We start from the raw sequence: 22,995 nt of genomic DNA on the forward strand, positions 1-22,995 counted from the left end.
TGGATAGCATATGAGGCTGTCCCATGAAACAGGAGAGAGGAAGAGGAAAGAGAATCCCAGAGAAGACGACTAAGTTGTCATGGGGTTTCTCGTGCCCTTTGGGAATTTTGTTCGAGTTTCCCACTCTCTTTCCTATAATCACTTTGTTTATTCTGAAGAGGTGGCAACAGACAGGGAGGCAAGTGAGGTTTCTCCTCTCACTTTGGGTTACTTAAGTGTGAAGTGGTTTTCCCACATTCCTTTTAAAAAGGAAGGGATTCATTCTGGGAGCCCACACCGGTGATCTTACCTGGTGATGCGGGAGGTGCAGAGGAAGGGGGATGCTGCCCCCAGAAGTGCTGGCGGGGGGTGCAGACCTGTCAGCAGCAATCACAACAACCCTCAGCAGCGCCCTATTCAAGGAGTGTCCCCCTCTCCTGCCTTAGAACTGAGTCCGTCTTCTGTCATTCTTCTGACTCCTATTTCAGTGATGTTTCTTCACCAACCATGACCAATTGACCGAATGGATGTTGACACTACTAATTTAATATCTCTCAAAATATGCTCAGATTTGGATCAGAAAGTGTATGGTGACGGAAGGAGATTTGACTTCGGGTGGCGGGCACACAGTACAACATACAAATGATGTATCGTAGAATTGTACACTTGAAACATAATTTTATTAACCAATGTCACCCCAATAAATTTAAAAATAAATAAAGAGATCCCATGTTTTATTATACAAAAATTTGGAATGAGAAAGGCTTTCTCTGTCTTATGACATTTTATAGTTTCTCTTTAAATCGGATAAAGTTAGCAAGGCCTCCTCCAGGCCCTCCACAAAGCATCGGCTGTGCAGTCTTCTTTCCCGCCCCTCCCCACCTTGACCCCTATGAAAACACACACACACACACACACGCTGTGCTCTTCCACAGTCTAGTTAGTATCTTAGCCCAGACATCCTCTCAGCCTGACAAATTTCTACCAAACTTTTAAGACCCTACAAGATACCACTACCTTGTTTAATCCTGCCTTTGCCCAGTCATAATTTAATTTGCCTTTTTTGAATTATGCATTGTCATCGATTCTTGTGAAACTTCCATCATGGCGTTTACTACACTGTATTGTGTGGATTTTTTAGAGTAAATGTGAGCACTCTACCCCATCAAGTCCCTAAGCTTTACAGGCCAGTATGAATACACCATGATATCAAAGTACTGTTTCCTTAATGGCATTACTGCTAAATATCATAAGAATCGGGGTGTGTGTGTATGTATGTGTGTTCCACATAGCTTTAAAACCATGAAAATATATTAACACACGGTTCCTAATAATATAGAAAAGTGATAAGCACTGACTATCTAGAGGGGAAAAAAATCTTCCTTGTTTGTAAAACTTCACCAACTAGCCTTATACTTCCTGTGAATGACTTCATATAACCAGTGATGGGACATAGTCTGAAAACTATGTGAAGACTTGGCTAGTGTTGTAGCCACAGAGTCAATACTGAAATTTGCATTTGCTTGGCTCAATTTAAGATCATTACCTTTGTATCTAAGTTCATTTATTAGACTTATTTAGAATGAACTTGTAATGTTATGCTAATTTGAAAAACTCCCTTTGCTGAGATTTTATGGTGGAAATGACTGGATTTCATGACATCTATGGATACATGTCACTCATGCTCTAGGAAGGGCTCAGGGGCAGCAGTCTTGTTGGAAGAGAAAGCCTGCAGCTGCGTTTTGGTAGCTCTGTTCTTGAGACTGAGAGGCATCAATTCTTTGTGAAGGGGAGAGGAGGGTCATGAGAGGAGGGTGCTAACGAAAATTAAGAGCAGTGATTTGGTGCTTCTTTCCTCTGCCGTGAGTGTGAGGAGGTGAGGGCCTGTAGCACGATGGGATGGATGCAGACGAAAGAATGGATAGATGGTCCAAAGGAAACATCTGTAAGATTGGAATAAGTCATCTACAATAATGCAATGGCTGGGTAAGGATAATGAAAGAACAAAATAAATAAAAATGAGCAAGCTGGGCAGAGCAAACCCTGAGAATTTGTGTCATGACCTTGGACAGGGCAGGGGAAGGTAAATTCACTTAACTAGGGGATTATCTCCTTTGTGATTTATCCATAAATACTCTTTGAGCCTGTATCAGAGATCAACTTAAGGCACAAGGCTCTGAAAGAGATAGACAACTGCCTTGTTTTCTTCGCATTCCTACATTTGCTCAGTTCTTAAAAGATTCAGCTAACTGAGCAGAAAATGAGTTGAAGTCCTTGCCCTCAACTCCTTCCTTCATTCTCCAGGACAGTGTCACCTCAGGTAAAATAAAATACTGAATTAACCCACCAGAAGTGTGTTAACTAGCCCATGGTTCAGCCTGAGGAGGAAGGCCGCCTCCTCCTGGCAAAAGCTGAGGAGCTGAGAAGGTCAGGCCTGCAGAACAGGATGGGGAAGGTGGAGGACTTTTTCCAGCCTCCCAAATGATGTGCATCTCATGAGCGTGTTTCCTTCCTCTGAAGGTTTCTGATATTCCAGAACATTAGCAAACATGCATGTATATGTGTGCCAAGTAGCAGTGCTCAGATATTTGGTCGAATAACTAAATAAGTATATATTGTTGCATCTCCTGAAGAAGTTCAGCCACGTGTGGTGCAGGGGCCATGCCTTCTGCTCTTGCTTGCTGAGCGGGGGCTGGGAGGGACGGTCCGTGCTGCCCTGTGTTCTGCAGGGCCCAGTCGCACCCCCAGCACAGGGAGGCCGTGCGGGGGTTCTAGTGCATTGCTGGTTGCACAACATGACAAGACACCCAGACGTGGGTTTCGTCTCACGCGTTCTGATCTAGCTTTTGCTTCTTGCAGGTGCGCACATCTTGACCGACTCAGCAGAAAGGTCGATTTTTCTTCGCGTTTAAAGAGAAGAAAAATGTCCCCGTGTCTGTAGAGATGATTTGCAGTTCAGCCCGGCTGAAGCTGAGCGAATGAGACTATGGGCTGTGCCTCCGCCAAGCATGTTGCTACTGTTCAAAATGAAGAGGAAGCCCAGAAAGGGAAGAGCTACCAGAATGGAGATGTGTTTGGCGGTGAGTGCCCTTCACCTTCAAACTTGACCTGTTGATCCAGGCCTTTCACTTTCCAGGGGGTCAGTCCTTGTAGTGTTACGGTGTTATGCCATCTGGGGGGTGCTGGGAAAGGGCTGATGAGATGTGAGAGAAATCAAAGCAGATCTCATACACTGGACAATTTTCATTGTCACTTATACGTGGGGGACTTCAAGGAGGGTCATGGAGGCTTTATGCAGAAGCTAGCATTTAAATCAAGTTTTCAGTAACTCTTAACACTTAAATAAGTGTGTGGGCAGGCCAGCATCTACAGGGTGTCCTGGTAGAGAACTGTAAGATTGAAAACGGGTCCAAAAGTGGAGAGAGTGAGGATTTATAAATGAGAGAGTGAGGTCTTTTTCGGCCTTAATAGACAGTTACTCTCTATGTGAATGATAAAATTTCCGATTCGAAACTACAAATACAGTGAATTTAATAGTCATCTTTTAGCTTTTCTATGACATTTCAAGGTGACTGTAGAACATCTAATGCGAAGGTCACGAACTGACAACCCATGGCCACATCTGACCTGCAAATATAGAGTGTCCCCCCAAAATGTATACACATACTTTGAACAGTGTTTATTAAAATATATTTCATTTTCAGAATTGAGCTGTCAGTTATTAAAGTGTGTATACATTTTTTGAGGGACACCCTGTACATTTTCTTTGACTCCCAAAGAATTCTAAAATGAAAATCCAGACGGCCTTTAAAAATCAGGATTTTTCACAAGTTTCTTCAGAAGATCTGGCAACACTGGGTCTTCTTTCCTGGAGGTAACAGTCAGCAGGGTGGGTAGGGGTTTTCCCTTCATCAAGCTGTGGTCCCCAGTGAACCACTAGGCCTCCCCTGCAATCGCACATCAAGCCCAGTTCAGTCACTGACCATTGACTTTACCTGCCTGGCCACTTCTAGGCTTTTGAGTTCGCCTGATCTTAAGTTTGTTCCTTGGAAGATCAAGTATTGCTCTGATGAAGGGTGCCTGTGTGTTAGCGCAAAATTCCAGTTAGTACAAGGCAGATGAAGCAGTTTTTGTTGAACAATAATACACACTACTTGACATTTATACGCCACTTGTATTCATAAAAGCACCTCTTCAGCTCTTGTTCGTTGAAGAACCTTGTTGAAATAATGTTTGCATGCAGTCAGCTGAAGTTGCCCCTGTCACACAATTCTGCATTTAGAGCCTCTAGTTTTTGACCCACTGTCACGGTTGGTTTGTTCCGGGGTGAAGAGCTGGGATTGCCGTGGAACGGCCAATTCTCTGCTTGAGGTGGACGAGTGTACACAGGGAGAGGATTTTGTTTTGTTTTAAAAAGAAGTACTTGTTGCCTGGAACGAATTTGCTTCTAGTGGTGATTAAATAGGATTTAGAGCTGTGGAGAAGAGGAACATAACATCTTAATAAAACCAGGATCTAGATCATTGAAACCACAGTTTCTGGGAAAACGGCTCATTGGCACCTAAATGTCCATTTGCTAATTTAGTTACAACTTTTATAGCCAAGAAGGCTTTCTATTGTCCTAAAGTGCCATTTGTATTTTGCAAATGTTTGCATTTAATGAAGGAGCCTTGTGTTAGGCAACTGTTGCCTCAGGATCTCAGTGGCTTTCAACAATAAGCAGTCTTTCCCAATCTCAAGGTGGTGGGTCAGCTGGAGTGGCTCTGCCCCAGGTCTTTCAGCTTCCTCCTGGGACCAGGGAGCCAAGGGGGCATGCCCTCCTTTTGCAAGCCAGATACAAGATGCCGCTTAAACTTGGGCTTAGAGCTGGCACACCGGCACTGATCCCAACATTCAAGTCACAGTTTGAAAGACAAGAGACAGAGAAGTACATCCAACCACAGCACATTCACTTCAAGGGTGTAGATGTAGAGAAAGGTCAAGAATTGGGGCTGATAATTTAGTCCGCCTTGAGCCTGCCCAGTCTGTGTGGCTCCGTGCCATCCATTCGCATGCCATGAAGTGCAGCCGAGGCCTCTGCTAACTTCTCTTTACCCTCCTAATACTCATTACGAAGTTTTAGTCGCTCCTGCATTTGTCACGTTGTATTCTCTCTAATAAACATTTGCAGGAACACAAGGAGGCAGGGAGCTTCCTAAACCAATCAAGGGACGTAGTTTTTCCAGTCCTACAAGGGCCTGGGGCGAGAATTGTCAGAGCCCAGTGTGCACATCAGTGCCAGCGTCTAGATACTGCCGAATGCTGGTGCTTGAATATGACAAGAGCAGGTCCTGTCTGAGTTTCTCCACTGAAATTAGCTTGCGAGCAATGCCTGATATGGTCGCAGATGGTCACGGGTGAGTGGGAGAGCTAGCCCACTTTTAACCATTTGATACCTTTGCCACCCCTTGTTTCAGTGATCTATTGCCATGTGTAACAAAGGGCCCCAAACTTAGTGGCTTGAAGCAGCCCCGATTTATTATTTCTCATGAATCTATGGGGTGCCTGGGGTTCATCTGCTGTTTTTGACTAGGCTCAGTCATGCAACTGCATCCAGCTGGGAGCTCAGCTGGGCTCATCTGGGCTCAACTGGCCAACAGTACTTCAGGCCTCCCTGTCCCCTAGGCCTCCCTTCCCAGCTGGGGAGTCCAAATTTCACGTGGGTGTGCCTCCAAGAGATAAAGTGGAAGCTGTCAACCTCTTAAGACCTGGGTTTAAAAATCCAAGAATGTCACTTTTGGCACAAGTCACAAGATGCATCCAGGGTCAAGGGAGAACAAAGGCTCCCCGTCTCCCGCATTGGTGCCACAGGGAGGGGGAAGAGTTGTTGGGGGCCGTCTTTGGAGATTGGTTGCCACACCCATGGAGAGAGGCAAAGAGAACTCACCAGATTATATTGCAACCTGGACAGTTAGATTTCGGCTTCCTAAATCACTCATCTCTTTTTCACTAAATAAAAGTGGCCTCATTCACTTTTTAAAAGCTCGGTGTTTTAAATGTTGAAAAACATTACTACCATGTGCTGTCAAAGCATTGACAGAGCCTGTGAAGCATGGTGTATTTGGGGTCGGCTCCGAAGTATGTGTGTGACACATTCAATCCTTTTCATAAAGGTGTTAATTTAATTTTGTAGCTTCCAAGGACGCTTGGACAAGCATTGATAAGCAGTGTGTTTTTACAAATGGTAACTTCTGTTTTTATGAAGCAGTTTGGTCTCTGTGATATTTTGGTTTATTTAGGAGACCTATTCACTCCAAACGTGTGAGACAGAATTTATGTAGAATATGCCACCGTTGAGGCGTCTTGATTTCTAGATATGCCACATGGGCGTCTTGATTTCTAGATCTAGATTTCAGAGAATTCAGGTTATTGACGAGGAAATTTATCACTGATATTTACCTATAGGCTTTCTTTCACTTTAAATATTGAAGCATAAAAAGTTTTAGCTCTAGAGTCATGCCTTACTTACTGTGGCCCTTTCAGAAGTAAAATCCAGGCCAGAAGCTCATCTCCAGATGGGAATTTCCTTCCCTTATTGGTCAGGGCAGATGTGAAAAATGGTCAGCAGATCTGCGAGGTCATTCAGAGGACAGCTGAGCAGATTGCCAAGGCCAGCTTCATAAAATAAGTGACCAACAGGTTCAAGTTATCATGAACTAGTTAAGCAAGTTCTAAGGAAAGCCAGGTGCTTATTGGATTTCTTTCAACAGTCATCCACTTAGTCTATTAAAGCAGGTGCATAGAACAGATTCAGGTCTTATTAGGGAAATGAAATGTCAAACCTGAGATAATTATCTCTTCCGAGCTCATCCCCAAGAGGGGAAAACCCTTTAGTTATATTGACTTTCCTATTTGCATGAAGGTCACCAGTCTTTTTTTTTTAATATGTTTTTATTGATTTCAGAGAGAGGAAGGGAGAGGGAGAGATAGAAACATCAGTGGTGAGAGTCATTGATCAGCTGCCTCCTGCATGCCCCTTGCTGGGGATAGAGCCACAACGTGGGCATGTGTCCTGACCAATCGAACCACAGTCTCCTGGATCAAAGGTCAATACTCAACCGCTGAGCCACACCGGCCAGGCAAGGTCACCAGTCTTGAAAAGGCTTTCAACCTGAGGACTTGGTCTATCCAGTTCCCAGATGCTATGAATTTCACTTTCTCCAGAATCACAGTGTTTAGGTTGGTGTAGCCCATACCCCAGAATAGTGCTGTGTCCTCTCAACTGATCTCCATTAACCCCCTTTATGGTTTGTTTGCTTCTTTGCTTGTTTTTAAATGTCCATTTTTTGCACCATGTCAGATTGTGTCAGATATTTCTAGAGTACACCTCTGTCATGTTAGCGCTCCTGCCCCAGAACTTTGTATTGTGCCCAGTTCTTAGCCAGTAAAATCCTAAATCCTTAGTGAACATCCAAGACCCCTGAAAATGGCTCACGCCCACCTTTGCAGCCCCGTTTCATGCTCTGTCCATCACATTCCCTGTTCTCCAGCCAGACTGGACAGCTCGCCCTGTGACCTCCTCACACACTCTCTATCCCCCAGGCCCTCCGCTCCACCATCACCTCTGCCTGGCACAGGCCCTTTCTCCTGCCTTCATCTCCTTAAATCCTGCTCTTTTTCCAAACTTCACCCTAACTTAGATGAAGCAATATACCCTGCTAGATGCCCCCTGGTGCATATTCAATCTGGCTAGGGTAGAGTCAGGATGGAAAAATCTTCTATGACAGAAAGTCAAGAAATGCTCGATGCTTTCTATATTTAAAAAAGGAAAAATCCAAGTGCAATTTTCCTCCCCATGCCAACCAGTATCGTGAGCCTGTTCTCTTCATGTGAGATCAAGAAAAGTGGAAAATAGGACCTTTGTCACATGGCTTTGAGGCAGCCTGATTGCACAATGAGGGGACCTCTGAGTTCTCAGAGACCATTGGCAGGGACATGTGGCAGGGCCCTTGGTGATGCCCCTTCGGTTTTGTGTCTTGAGGGTTTCCTTCGATGGCTCTTGCCCCACTAGGTGCCTGGTCTTCTCTGTAGCTGCCTGGAGCCCCTCTGCAGGCAGAAAATAAGAATGAACTTGGCATTGGAGGAGGCAGTGAAGATGCTGCTGGGTGCCTCCTGGCCTCCTGGCACCAAAGACACAGGGGACCGGAGCTATAGGCAAGGCTTATTCTGTACTGGGGGGAGTTCTAAAAAAGTGACTCAGCAATAAGAGAGCAGGGGGGAGGGTTTCTTCACTCCTAGCACGTCTCAGAGTTGTTTTCTCCCTAGTGACATTACAGAATTCAGAAATTCAAAGCAATGGCTTCTTCCTGGGGTCCTGGCTGATGTGGCGGAAAGGACCTGTTTTGCCATAACCTCCCACATGGTAGCACCTACCTAGCAGCACTTATCTGGTGCTTAGACATCGATGAGGCCCTGGCTTTCCTCCATGGAGATGCATAGCACCTCCCTTCTGTCCCTGGAGCCTTAAATGTGGCTGTTTGTTTTGCCCCTGAGTTCTTACATCAAAAGCACAACAGTTCAACTCATATTTTCTAGTTTATAAGGCCTTTTTCTATGTGATTACTATTATTTTCCCCCCTGGATACAAAAGGAAGCTGAAGCTAAGAGTCATTCCGGTTCAGTTAACTAAAGAAGTGGGACTGTGGCTGGAATCAAGGATGCTGACTCTTTTTGTTTTATTTTTCAGTTACAGTTGACATTCACTATTATATTAGTTTTCAGGTGTACAAAATAGTGATTAGGTATTTATATAACTTACGAAGTGATTGCTCCGGCAAGTCTGGTACCCATGTGACACCATTCATAGTTATTACAGTGTTATTGACTATATTCCCTGTGGAAGATGCTGACTCTTGACTAAGGGAGATTTCCTCTCTGGAATAAAATTTCTATCATTCCCATTAAATATCCAAACCAACCTTCTTCGCTCAGGAGTCCTGGGGAAGTAATTGCTAACTGGCTGCTCCAGCTCAGCCTCAGCAGTAATGAGGATGTCTGGAGACTCTATTGCAGTAATTAGGGCTATTTCCAGTGGGCCTGAACTTCACTGTCATGGGAAATGCATGGGCCTGGAATCTGGCAAACTGGTTTCAAATCCTCGCTCAGCTACTCACCAACATGCAGTCTTGGCAAATTACTGAGACTCTCTTTGCCTTCAGTTTCCCTTTCTGTGTAGTTTGGGCAATCCTAGTGCTTACCTGCCTTCAGAGGACAGTTTTGAGACTTACATGTATCAGTGTATGTCAAGCCCTTAGAGTAGGACTTGCCACATGACACGCAGAATGACTGCCATTCATTACTGTCATCATCATAGCAGCAACCTTGATAACAAATGTGCAGTTCTCTCAACTTAAAAAGCTTATCAGTTATCCACATAATACTTATCTCTGTATTTGGTAAATATGTTCTTTCATTGTTTTGACCTAGACCAGCTTCTATTCTGTGTAAGGTGTGTGCGTAAGTGTGTGTCTTTAAATCAAAAGACTAAAGCGTATGATTTAAGAGTAGTGAATATAATACTATGCCTTATTACTATAAAAGTGTGATTTTAAAAAATAATCCTACCATGGAAGTTAACAAATATATTTTCACTTATCAAGCATAAATCTGTGTGTGTGTGTGGTTTGACTCAGCATTTTCCTACTCTTGGGTTTATGCTGTAGGGCAGGGATGTCTATAGAAGTAAGGGCGTTTCTTTGGGAAGCACCATGGAGAAGCCAAGAGGCCACAGACGCAGATGGTGCCCTCAGTGATTATAATTTGATAAATGCATCCATGACTAACTGAAATGAAAAGGTGTACAAATTAGGTACCATTTCAATTCACATTTCAGTCTTCAAAAATATTTTGTTATTCACAAGTATATTAAAAATTGAATTCCCTGACTCATCTCTTCATACAAGAGTTTTTCAGATGAATCTAAAGATTGAACTATAAAATGTGAAATCATATAAGTACTATCAAAAATACAGGAATGTTTATATAACCTTAGGTTGCAAAATGTGTCCTTTCTAATGCCACAAAATCTAATGCCATCAAAGAAAGGTTGATACACTTGGGGTGGTGAGCACACAACACAGTGTACAGATGATGTGCTGTGGAATTGCGCACCTAAAACACGTAAAATTTTGTTAACCAGTGTCACCCCAATAAATTCAATAAAGAAAGATCGATAAATTAGACTACATACAATTTTTAAATCTCTACATGGCAACAAACTAACAAACTACCATAAAGGAAGTTAAAAGACAAATGTCAAACTGTTAAAAGGATAATATTTGCAAAACAAGTAAGGTTAACGTGACTAATACAAAAAGCCTCTTAAAAAATCTGTAAGGAAAGAACTAACATTCCAGTGGAGAAATGGGCTAAGTTTGTGATCAGGCAAATGAAAAAGAAAAAAACACAAAAGGACAATAAACATGCAAAAAGATATTCAACTTCTTAATAATCAAATAAAACACACACACAAACCACCAAAGCAAAAACAAAACATTTTTCACTGCTCAAATTGGCAGGAACAGGCATCTGCCTCATGCTATCACTGCTAATGTCAAACCAGAACTATTTTTCTGGGGCCCCAGATAGTAATACATATATAATTTAAATGAGAATGCCCTTTGCTCCATCCGTGCCACTTCTAGGGATTTATCATGAGGTGATAATTGGACAGGGGTGAGACCTGTATGCTCAAGGGTCTTTCTCACTGATGAAACATACAAGAGTGGGCGAAAGTAGATTCACAGTTGTGAGTACACAGAACAGAGTTTATTCTTGTATTATTCTTTAATAATTATTGTGTTATTTACTATTATTATTGAGCTTCTTTTGCCCACCTCTGGGCATTGAATACAGCCATTAAGGATGGAGGTGCTCCATATTTATCGAGGTGGAAAGAGGTCCAGAGCATGTTATTAAATAAAAACTATGAAAGGTTTTACACAGCACATCTTGTTTGCCAGTTTGCTTTGTGTAGAATATGTGCAGAATTCTTTGCATAAAAGAAATGTTTGGAAGGCTGTTCGCCAAAACATGAATAGTGGCAAGCTCTTTATTGTGGGGTTTCAGGTGGTTCTTAATTCTTCTCTGTATTTTGCTGCATGATCTAAATCTTTCATGGTTAACATGGATCATTCAGTACCACTATTTATTTTGATAAGTATAATTTCATGTTTTTTCCATCTCCCAAAGGCTTTCCTTTGGGCTTTCAGGGCAGCCTGAGATCTGTCGCAGAGGAGAGAGCCTAGCCTGTCACTGGAAATAGCCCCAGGCGACAGGGATTTGACTAACAGACGTGTTTGTCCAGGTGAACAGATAGAGTCTGATCACTGGCCCTTGTTGGTTTCTTTTAAAACCTAGCAGTTCCTTTCAGTCTTCTAAGCACGTACCCACTCCCTACTGCTCAGGTGCTAGGTACTGGGGCTAGAAAGATGGATTAAACCTGGTCCCTGCCTTTTAGGAACTGATATAATACAAGAGATGGGCATCTCAACAAAAAATGTTAGTATCATGTGATGATGATGCAGAAGGGCCTCTTATCCCAGGACTAGGGGAAGACTGTTAAAGAGGATGACTGAGGTCTCAGCTGAGTCTTAAAAGATGCATTGCAGACAAAGGCATCAAGGTGGGCTAGGAGTTTCGGTGGGAAGACTCAGAGGTACGTTGGACATCAGGTACATTGAGGGGAGACGGGGAAGCTTTATGAAACCAGTGGGGAAATAACTTTAGAAACTCTCACATTAGTTCAAGAGTCGTAAATATTGGGAAATTGATTGTACACTAATTTTTTTCAAGCTACTACAAAGCTCACACAGGCAGTTCAGGAATCGTAATTATGTCAGGGATCCGGAAACTGGCTGAGCATTTAGAAAACACTGAACAGGAAGTCTGGAAGATCTGCTGCTAATTTCTTAAGGTGAGTGGTCAGCCTCACCTCGGGTTAGGTCATCACAGACCCTGAAATATTAGCGTGGGAACACGACCTCAATTCCACCTCGAGGCTGTGCTATCACTAAGGCATCGCAGACAGGCAAGCCAGGGTATGACAGTGTGGTGTTTGTCCCATGTGGAACTCTGAACATGACCCTGTTTATTATTGCCCATTGACAGTGTCAACAAAGTAGATTCCATAGGTGTCATATGTCACATATTCTTCATGTGTGGTGAAATAAGAAATCTAAAACCACGGTGGCAGTTCCTGCCTTGAGAGGCATGTAGGCACTTGCTGCTGCAGGTAAACCCCAAGTCTTTGCTTCAGTTTTTAGAGGGAGGATTGGGACACAGTGGGAGGTGGCAATGGCATGTCCATGCCCCTGGGACAGAGCGGGAGTCAGCCTGCCCCTCCATTCACCCACACAGCCTTCCCTTGTGTTCTTCAGCTGTTAAATATTTCCAACTGAGTAGTTTGTGATCATAAATTGGTGTCACAGTTTAATTGTGTTTCTGATAACAGCATTCTCAACAGTGAGGAAAATTGCTTCATCCAATTAAGCACTCCTGAGATAATAATTCCGTTAGTGGTTGTTCATTGGCCAGTTAGTTACAAGGCGAAAACGGTTCCAATTGCTCATAAACAGACCCTGTGTACTTGTGGGTGGTGGAGACAAAGAAACAGTCAGGTGACCTGCCCACAAAGAGTTTACCCAATTTTAGAAAAAACACCATCTACGACACACAGGAAATAATTCAGCAAAATATAGACATCTGAAAACATGAAACAAAGTGCTATGCTGAGCATTGGCACAGATGTCCACGAGCACCATGGCCAGGGGGAAAATCAGCATAGGCCTGCTTTAGAGATAGAGAGAAGTAAAGTCTTATGGTAAAATAAAGACATTTCCTTCTTAGAGAAAAATCTAGCTGCTCTTCAGTAAATCATCATCATTTTATCATTGTTGACTTCTTGAAGATAAGTCTTCTAATTTCATCACACATCGCCCTTGTCTAACATATCGCCGTGCCTGATCTATAACTTGTTAGGTAGTAATGAACTGATATGAAGGATGATGACAGCTGTCATTTATAGGTGAGGGAGCGGAGGCTGTGAGAAGTCGGTAACTTGCCTAAGTTCACCCAGCAAATATGTTCACTTGGAGTCTCGGTCTGATTTCCGAACCGCAGTGAACAGATGTGTGCTTTAAAAAGAGGAGGTGCCATGTTCGGCATAATCAGGGATTTTTCAAGTGTACAGGATACAGTTCCTCTGGTCCAGAAACTTTCAGGCTGATGGAAGAGCAGAGCATCGGGTCACCCACGTCTTCCTTTCTAGCCAGGCCGGCCATTGAGCAGGCTCTGATTTACTGAGCCCTGTTGTATGCAAGGCCTTCGGGCCTGGCCCGAACCCTGTGGACTGATGACAGTCCTCTGACCTGAGCCTCTCAGCGTCGACTTCACCACCATGAGTCATTCGTGACAGTGTACTCCAGGGCCCTGAAGAGAGAGCACACACATGCTATGGGCCATGTTGTACACTGAGTTTCTTTTGGTGGTTGTCGGCAGTCACTAGTACTAGTACTGGTAAGAAGACACCCCCTGGTTTGCACCCTTTTCTGAGCCAGCTCCTGTTGACTAGGATCTGGGGGACTGATTTCTGGACCGAAGGAAGGTCAAGCCTGTGTTTTGGAGGCTGAGAGCTCATTTGCATGTCTGACTCTGTGTGGCTCTGCAGTCCCTTAGGCCAAATGAAAACCCCAGTGTATTGAATAATTAATCCCAAATTCTCTAGACTTTGGGGATAGGAAGACAACAAAGTTTATAGTAGTTGAGGCTTTGTCTCCTTGTTTGGGTATTTCTGCTTGTTCACTGCATTGTATTAAAACTCTCTGAGGTTAAATGGAAAATATCTGGGTATGAAACTTGAACATGTGGAATGACCCCCTTTATCGAACAACGGTATGTATTTAATGTATATGCACAGGGTCCAAAAAGACAAAGCTCTTATGTCCCCCACTTCTCAACGCCGACTTCACCACTTAATCGCTGATGACAGTGAACTTCAGGACTTTGAGGAAAGAGCTAACTTTGCTAACCCCTGGTACACTGGTCCCATCATCAGGTTTTATTTGCCTGTTTTCAGCCCTGTACCCAGTAAGTTGCTTAAGACTTGAGAACTAGCTGAAAGGTAGGAAATAACCATGATATAATTCCCCACTTTAAGTTTATTTTTAGCCAGTGGGCCTTGTCTAGCCCTTCATTTCAGAGCATAAAGAGAGAAATCGGCAGGGTGATGTAGGAGTTGTCACATTACTAATGTTAAATTGAGCCATCCTCACCTTTTGGGACTTAAATCTTGATCTCTCGGTTCTTCTCAAACTTTCCACTGTAATTCTTTGCAGAAGTAACTTCTCTTAGAGATCATAGTGGGCTGCATACTGCAAAAGGTTTTATTAAAATGGACAAAAACAAATGGCTGTAGCCTAGTCATCCCCGTTTATAAGAAAGCTGTTGACTTAGTGGCTGGAGATCTTGGGGACTTCTGGGTTCAACCAGGGTACTTGCTACAAGGTGACCCCTTTGAGCTTCAGTTTCTACATCTTGGGAGTGAGTGGATTGCGTGTAGGTGTTGGCTGTGGGAATGCTGGGCATCAATGTCCAAAGGTTCTACTTGGGTCCCAGACTGTGGACAGCTCACACGACTCTGTGTTCTCCATTTCTCTGAAGCCACGGGGCCACTGAAAAGATGATATATCATACTGTTTTGATTTTTTTTTTTTTTTTAGAAAAAAAAAATCTTGGTGGTGATAGGGCTCAGTAATTAAAAGCTTTATCGTCCAGAGTCACCTAAGGTGTTGATTGCTTCGTAATGTCATCTTTTTCTTCTAAAAAAATTAAAAAGAAGTATTATTAATACCTTCTATAGCTTCAAAGCATTACCACCAGCTAGAAGGTGGAAAAGTTGGAGGTGTGAGGGGCACTGTCCCCCCTTCTGTCTTGTCTGGCTGGGGTTTTATCTTTCACCCAGCGATGCTTAAATTGGTGTTGTGCACCTGCTAGTCAGTGTGAGATTTAAGCTGCCGACTTTCTGTTTTAAAGTTTTGTAAAAGTGGTGGCAGGGTACTTTGGTTCTGTTATTTGAAAGGGATGATGAAATGTATAACAGAAGGTGATTTTAAACAAAATCAGTCAAAAAGAGAACATTTCATTTCCCAGATTTCTGACTTTGTCAAGAACTACTGTACTGTAACCTGGTCACTTTCAGGTTAGAGTATAGTAGTTTTATTAATGAACGGTCCAGCCAGACTATGAAAGGGCAAGAGAAAGTCAAAACTTACAGAAAGTCAAATTCTAAAGCATAGCAGAGATAATAGTCTTATGGTTATAATATTAAGTGTATATATAAATAGCCCTGGCCAGTGTAGCTCAGTTGGTTAGCGCATCATTTCATGCACCCAAGGGTCTCAGGTTCAATTCCCAGTCAGGGCACATACCCAGGTTGCAGGTTCAATTCCTGGTCAGGGTGCATATGGAGGGCACTGGATCGATGTGTGTCTCTCTCTCCCTCCCTGATTTCCTTCCTCTCCCTCCCCTCTCTCTAGAATCAAAGAAATACATATCCTCGGGTGAGGATTTTTAAAAAATGTATGTATAAATAATATCCTGTGAACATATCTAATTACCAGCACATTTTTAAGCTGTTAATAAAAATGGTCTTTGATAGCTTTTGAAAGGTTCCATAAGTAAAGTCTCCTAGATAGAAGGGCCAGTGCTGGGGAAGGGGATTAGTGGGTAGGGAGGAAGGTCGAGGGGGACACTTGTGCAGCCCACTTCCTTAAGGGTAATTCAAGTCCATGCTCAAGTTATAATGTAAATGGATATTTGAATTTTTATTTAAAATATATTTTCAATAGCTATGTGCATAACTATGAAGAGTTGAAGGTACAAGGTTAAGGGTGAAGTGAAAAGGCATGGTGCTAAAACAGCAATCTATGCAAATAATAAATATTTTCCAATTGTGAAACAAAACCAAACTGGGACAAATCTCCATTTAGATTACGTTTCATTTCCATTTTAAAAACCACATTGGAGACAAGCTAAATTGCATTTGAATTCCCTCCTAGCTGCAGGCACCCGTGTTTCACTGTGTAAATGTCACTGTCGATTTTGATCTATGACCAAAGAAGGAATAGTCAAGCTACATATGAAATAGGATTTTATTTTTAATGCTGTACCCAGTATTTTGGGCATTTATTGTGTCAGCTATTTAACACAACATTGTTTCATTAATCTTTTCCTTCCCATTGCCTCCTTTCACTCAAGAAACGTTTTCTTTATTAAAAAGTGTTTAGATTTTTAGTTTTGACCATGGCTTTTCTCCTTTGTTTCTTGCCTTATTTCCCCTAGTGCAGTTGTTAAATTGCCAAGCGTTAAAATTGAAAAACAATATGCTTTGAGTTCCAATAGAACTCTAAAACTTGCAATTATTCAGTCAAGAAATATTTATTGAGCGATGGTTCAATTGGCCTTTAGTAGCGGATATGACATGTAATAAGACAATGACTGCCCTCATTTTGTCTACCTCCTCGGAAGTGACACAGGAAATAAACAGAGACATATAATCCACTGTCAGGTGGGGATGAGCCACGAGAAAAATAAAAAAGGGGAGAGAGAGTCACGGGATGGCTATTTTGGACTCATAGGTTGGAGAAGATCCATCTGAGTAAGTTGACCTTTTTGAGCAGAGACCTGAAGAAAGGGAGGGAGCCTTGAGAATGCCCAGGAACAGTGTTTCAGGCAGAGGAACAACAGGACCAAATTCCTGAGGGTGGCAGCTGGTAGGTTCCAGGATGAAGCCTAAGGTCTTCATGCCAGGAGAGTGGTGGGTGATAGACTCGGAGGGGATCCTGGGGTTGGAGTGTACATTGCCCTGTAGCTCACGTGTGGACTCTGGATTCTGCACTAGAAGCCAGGAGAGGGTTTGGGGAGTGGAAAGTGATATAGTCTGACTTAGGTTTTTAATTTAAAGGCTTACTCTTGCTACTATGTGGGGAATAGAGCATAAGAAGCAAGAGTGGAAGGAGCTAACAGAGGCTGGTTCAGGCAAGAGATGACCATGGTCTGGACTAGGGAGGTATCAGTGGAGATAGCGAGACATAGCCGGGTTCAGGATCTATTTGGGGAACCATTAAATACGAGCTTCATTATCCACAGGTTTCTCAGTCTGGGAGTGGGAGTGGGAGGTGGCATTCGGTACCAGCAGAGACTCCTCCTCGTCAGAGGTTCACAGGACACACGGTTTTTAAGTTCTGAAGCAATGACCATGTTCTCAGCCTTAGCCACATGGGGTGAAAAATGAAACTCTAGTGTTGTGAAAGTAAAGACTTTTTCAAGATGCGGCTGTAAAGATTAATAAGGTCAAAATGCTAAATTAATGGCTTTTGATGTGTGTGTTTTTACCTTTTTGGGACAAGCTCCTTTGCTGCTGGCTGGGACACAGAGCAGTGCGGTTCCGTTCTCACTGTAGGTGACAGTGCTCGCTGCACGTAGGCGCAGGGCAGGGCCCAGGTGAGGAGAACCACTTCGGGACTCTAGAACCTCCTGGGACCAGGTGCTCCTGTGCAGCATTGCATCTGATCACTTCCTCAACCAGAGTGTGAAGGATCTTCAGACGAGACTTGCTTTTCATTTTTAGCAAGTTGGTTGAAAGCCAGAGGTGCCCAAAGAGGTCCCTTCCTACTGGCCCTTTCCCTCCCCCTCACCTGGCTCTTCCCTTCCCTGGCTCTCATCCCCTCTCCCCAAAAGAGAAATCTTCAAAACCGCTATCGTAGTTTATAAACGAATTGAGCACAATGTGTTACTAAAATAGGCTTGTTCAAACCGACCCAGGTTGTGGAAGGTAGTGTGTTTTTATTTATTGCGTCACTCACCAATAAGCTCTCCCAGACACGTTATTCCTGAAGAGCCATTATTTGTCGCCATCAGAACACACTTTAGCCCCTGAGGGGAAAATAACTTTGCTGTGCATAGCAGCTGGAACTTATCTTTTGTTTTACACGAATGAAGCTCCTGTGAGAGGAGGTACTCACTTGCAAAAGGAGAGAGAGAAGCGGAGAGCCCTCCGCCTCCCTCGCGCCCATGTGCAAGCCCTTTCCTAGCATCCCAGGACCTTCCTTCGTGAACACGAGCCTTTCTTTCATGAGATCTGCAGCAGAAGTCCAGTCATGCATATTTTTATAAGTGTAGAAGCTACACTGTTTTATCACAAATGATATTTTAGCTGTGTTTTTCCCATTTCAAGTTCAGCAGCGATGCTTGTGAACTTGGGAATGACTTTAACTGAAAATGACTCTATCTGGTGTCTTCCCATTCCTGTGAATGGTTTTACTTCCACTGAATAAATCCTAACCGTTGTATAACCCCGATCAAGTCAAGCCCCGGAAGCCAGCTTCAATCCAGAGACGTTTTTAATAAGAAACACTAAACATCTTTGAAAAGTAGTTTGCATTTTTACTGAATAACGTCAAAGAACCCCAAAGAGACGTCCCATTCATAAACCACCCTATGACATTCTGAAATCGACGCCCATGAATCCCTAGCTCTCTGCCAGTCTGTTGACTTTTTGTCTTTCTACTACCTCATAAACCTCCCCCTTTCTCTAATCTTCTGCAACACTTTCCCCTCCATCCTAGCCCTCTTGGGGTTTTCTGGTTTGGGCCCTATTGTCCTCTCATTAGCTCTGCTCTTCCCATCTGGCCTGATGGTGAGGTGCCTGGGCGGGGGGACAGGGGTGTTGCTGAGATACTCAAGTGCTAATGCTTTTCTCTGTCCTGGTTATTATCTGAGAATCTTTTCCTTCACAGAATCCAGTTAAGTCAGAACCCAATTAAAGAAATTAAATCAGATGAACATTAAAATGTCCTTTATAACACACACACACACACACACACACACACCCCGTTGGCCAAATTGTTCAGTGTTTGTGATGACTCTGTGGTAGCCATAGATCCATTAGATGGGGAAGAATTTCTGGAATGGTCATATATTTTCCTGATCCTGACCGACCATCCAACAAATTCACGACTATTGATCTTGGACATGGCAGTGAAGAACTGACTACACATGAATCAGCAGAAATGTATTGCCAGTCCTAGAAAAACAACTCCCATTTCAGACTCTCCCGATGACTGCGGAATTTTATCAATTTCATACACAAAAAGGGGCGTGTGAGACAGTCTTTTAGTCCCTTTTCATAGTTGCTGTTACTGCCTTCTAGTTTACCCTGAAAAGAATATCACTGTGTATGTTTATTTTAGATCCTATTTTATAATGTCTTTTTTTAATGCCTGACCTGAAAAGGTTTATCTTAAAGGTGACATTCATTCAAGGAGAGGATACAAGTTGCGATAACATGTTGTACTAGTTCTGTAATGAAATCAGCACACAAACATAATTTTTATCAGAAATTCACTTTATTGCTCGTGTGTGGGAAAACTGAGTAAGAGCCTGGAGTCTGGGTCACACTGCCTGGGTTCGAGGCCTGGCCCCAGGCCAGTCGCTAGATTGTGCAGCTAGTTATATGAGTGAGTGCTCTGGGCCTCGGTGTCCTCATCTGTGTGATGGAGACACTGACAGTTCTACTTCATAGAGTTGCTGTATTAAGCGGGTTGCTCTTTGTCAGAGTTGGTTACAGAACATTAAGGGGCTCTATAAGCGATTCTCTCTCTCTCCCCCCCCCTCATTCCAGTAGAGAAAGAGATCCTTGATTTACTGGTTGGTCTTAATACTAAGATCATCTACCAGAGCCACAGTAGTGATAGCAGAGGCCTTAAAAATGAAGTTATCTTTCAAAATAACAAGTTTGTGCAAAGGCCTCACGGTAATTACTTGGCCTTACATTGGAGAAAAACCAGTTTTCTTCTCTTAGAGGCAGTGGTGTTCCAATCGCCATGGGAAGTAAAGGTTCACAGCAGTTCCTTGGATGTCACATTATTTTCTAACTTAAAGGGCACAGGGACAGTATCTTCCACTGATGAAAGGCGCCGGAGACCTGACCAGGGAGGGTCTCAGATTTTCTCCGATGTTACCCATGAAGGTTGAATGTCTTTATAACTTTTATTGCTATCTCTGTGATTTACAAATCTGTCCAAATCCTTTTTGAACCCATTCATACTTTAAACCTGTATCATGTCACCAATAAATTTGTTCCCTAGACTCAAACCAGCCTGGATTTGGACCCATCACTGCCCCTCGACCAGCCAGTCGGGGGCTCATCTCTATGACTGTAGAAAGGGGCTCATTGTACCGGCCTCATAGGGCTACCACGAGGATTAAACCAAAGCAAGGGAGAGGGCGGACAACTGGACGGGCTTTTGTCTTGAATGATTATGAAGGATGTTAAGGTTATTAAGGTTATTAATGGGTGGGCTTTTATCTTGAATGGCCACTAAGGATAACAGGAACCCCACTAAGAACAGCAGAGAGGACTTAGCTGGTCTCCAACTTTTCAGGAGTCCCAGTGGTTGTTGGGCAGAGAGCCAGCCAGAGCAGGGCTCCTGAGACTCCATCACCCACTGTCAGGACAACCACACATGCCCTCCCGCTCCGGGTGCAGCTCTGCCTCTTCCTCGCCCCTCTTTCTGTGCCTTGGTTGGGAATTATTAGGACACAGCATAGAAATTAACCCTCCCATAGAAAACCCAGGTTGTTGCATGTACGTTCCTACAGGAATCCAGGCTGGGTTGGGAGCCAGCTCTGTGTCTTTTGTCAGAGCTTGTCAGAGATGAATGTTGGGGGCCCTTAATGACTGGATAATAGTCCCCTGGTCGCTGAATAATGAACCCCAACTGAATGAAGGAAGGCTGTTGCCTGGCCTCTGAAATGATCAAGTGATTCAAGAATGGGGCCTGCAGGGTTCAGTCTTAATTATTTAAGGTGCTGCAGTGAGAGAAGCTCCATCACCCTCTCGTCCTGGCAGCTGAGGGCACCTCTCATCCTGTCCTCTCCCAACATGTATACAAGACCCTAGAATGCTAAGAGACCATAGCAGCCTTGCCCAGGCATCTCACCCCACCCAGTCACTCAGAGCTCTGTCCCCTGCCTCCAGGGCACATAGCTGCGAAGTCACGAAGCCACGTCCAGGAGAGAAAGCCCTTTAACGCCAGAACTCCATCCATTATGACTCACGGCTGTCCCATGGAGGGAGAGAAGCTGGGATCAGGTTCAGTGGCACTTCTTTTGCCCCAGGACAGACCATATCCCCATTTCAGCCACTCTCTGATCTGAGTGCTTCTGCGCCTCACATCCCATCCCCAGTGGAAGGCACACCTGTTGGGGGAGGCAGGAACTAGGTCTGCCAGATGTGGCATCTCCAGCTCTGTCCCCACCAGCTGATTTCAGGATAAAGACGGCACCCTCTTAAACTTCTCTGTGTCTTCTCTCTCTGGCCCTTTCCCTGTCTTATTCATGTGTTCTTCCTCACCTTCCTGAAACACCTGGTCCGTCTCAAGATGTACGTCCACCTTCTTTCAGAGAGATGCAGAAAGCCTTGGATTAAGTAAGGTGGTTGGGGTCTCTCCAGAGGACAGACACTTTGCCCATAATAAGTGGCTCCAGTGCCGAGACACTGGGGGGGGCGGTTTCATATCCCCTCAGAATAGAGGCTGCCTCTAGGGGGACTTGCATACCAGGCCTTCCTGGACTGGCCTCGTCTCTTCACACCTCTCTGTGCCCCCTGGAATTCCCCACATCAGTCATACTGAGCAACTTGCAGGGGCCCCTGCTTGCAACGCTCTCCCTGGCCTTTGAACTCACTGTGCCCTTTCCTGAACCTGCCCTTCCCACACAGACTAGTGTTCCTCAGAATTCCAGTGGGATATGTCACCTCCTCCAAGACTCTCCCCAGCTTTGCTCAGGGGGTCCCTCCTTGCTTTTCTTACCACATGCACCTCTCATAGCTATAAACACTCTACCTTCCCCACATACTTGCTTATTTTCTTACCTCCACCCCAGGACTGAGTACTACATTCCCTCGCACACAGTAGGTGCTCAATAAATATTGCTAAAGGAAAGAAGGGGAGAAACACAGGAAGGACAGTAGAGGATAGCGCGGAACTTGGCTTAAGGACAGAAAGCAGGTAGCTCTTTCCACTCTCACGTTTGAACTAAAACCAAGGAGTGTTTTTCCCAGACCTCTTGGACCAGAAGTGTCTTCATAAATTGCTGTCGTTCACAGTCACTATGTCCTATTGACACAGCAGTCAATAAATGCTACAACTCCAGTAAGAAACAAGGGGCCAAGGATACGAAAAGATGCTTAAACCGGAAGGAAGGACAAATGAATGATTGACACGTGGAAAAAGTATTCAGCATCACTGGTCAGTTTAGAAACATCAGTTTAAAAACTAAGTACCGTTTCACCCTTCGATTCATTACATGTTGTTGGAAAGGGTAACACCTTCGTTCCTGAGGGTGTGCTGAAATGAGCTTTATGCCAGAGGCAAGATGAAAGGGAGCCAGCACCAGCACAAGCCCTGTTATTCCCACTGCTCAGTGTAAACAAGCATCAGGTTGCACCAGTAAATGAAGATACACTGGGCCTCTGAGAATTGCCGTCTTGGCGACAGTAACATAAGATTTTTAGATTATGAGATATCATAAAGGGAGATATAGACAAATACATATCATCTCCATACCTCCCATAGTAGAAACCCAAGGGCCAGACACCTCCATGTCTACTCTCCACAAATAGAAAGTCTAAAACCATCATGTTCCTGCCTGTTTTGGAACAACTTATATTTTTACACCATTAGAAGAACTTAACGTATTAAACCATCTTATTTTGAAATTTGTTTTGATTTCAGACAAACTCTGAAAGGAACTGAGAGCATTTGATATCAAATGCGCCAAAACCTTGTCTTAGAAATGTTCATGCCGTGTAGGGCGGGCAGCTTATGACTCTGCAAAGTGTTTGGTAATTGTTGCATTGGAAAGAACGAAGCCGCTTGCTCCAAGTGAGGACAGAGTGATGATCATTAAGGGACTGCC

The 22,995-nt window shown here is 43.8% G+C and overlaps 1 protein-coding gene across 1 annotated transcript in view; it reads left to right on the forward strand.

Moving 5' to 3' along the window:
- The window catches only part of LOC308549588 (uncharacterized protein C1orf21 homolog), a 167,926-nt gene that overhangs the window by 62,862 nt on the left and 82,069 nt on the right, over positions 1 to 22,995 (forward strand). Inside the window, exon 2 of the mRNA XM_081122382.1 lies at positions 2,839 to 3,059. Coding sequence (XP_080978508.1) covers positions 2,966 to 3,059 — 94 coding nt within the window. The 5' untranslated portion in view covers positions 2,839 to 2,965. The remainder of the gene's footprint in view (positions 1 to 2,838; positions 3,060 to 22,995) is intronic.

Source organism: Miniopterus schreibersii (genome assembly GCF_964146895.1).
Source record: "Miniopterus schreibersii genome assembly, chromosome: 19".
NCBI classification, from domain to species: Eukaryota; Metazoa; Chordata; class Mammalia; order Chiroptera; family Miniopteridae; genus Miniopterus; species Miniopterus schreibersii.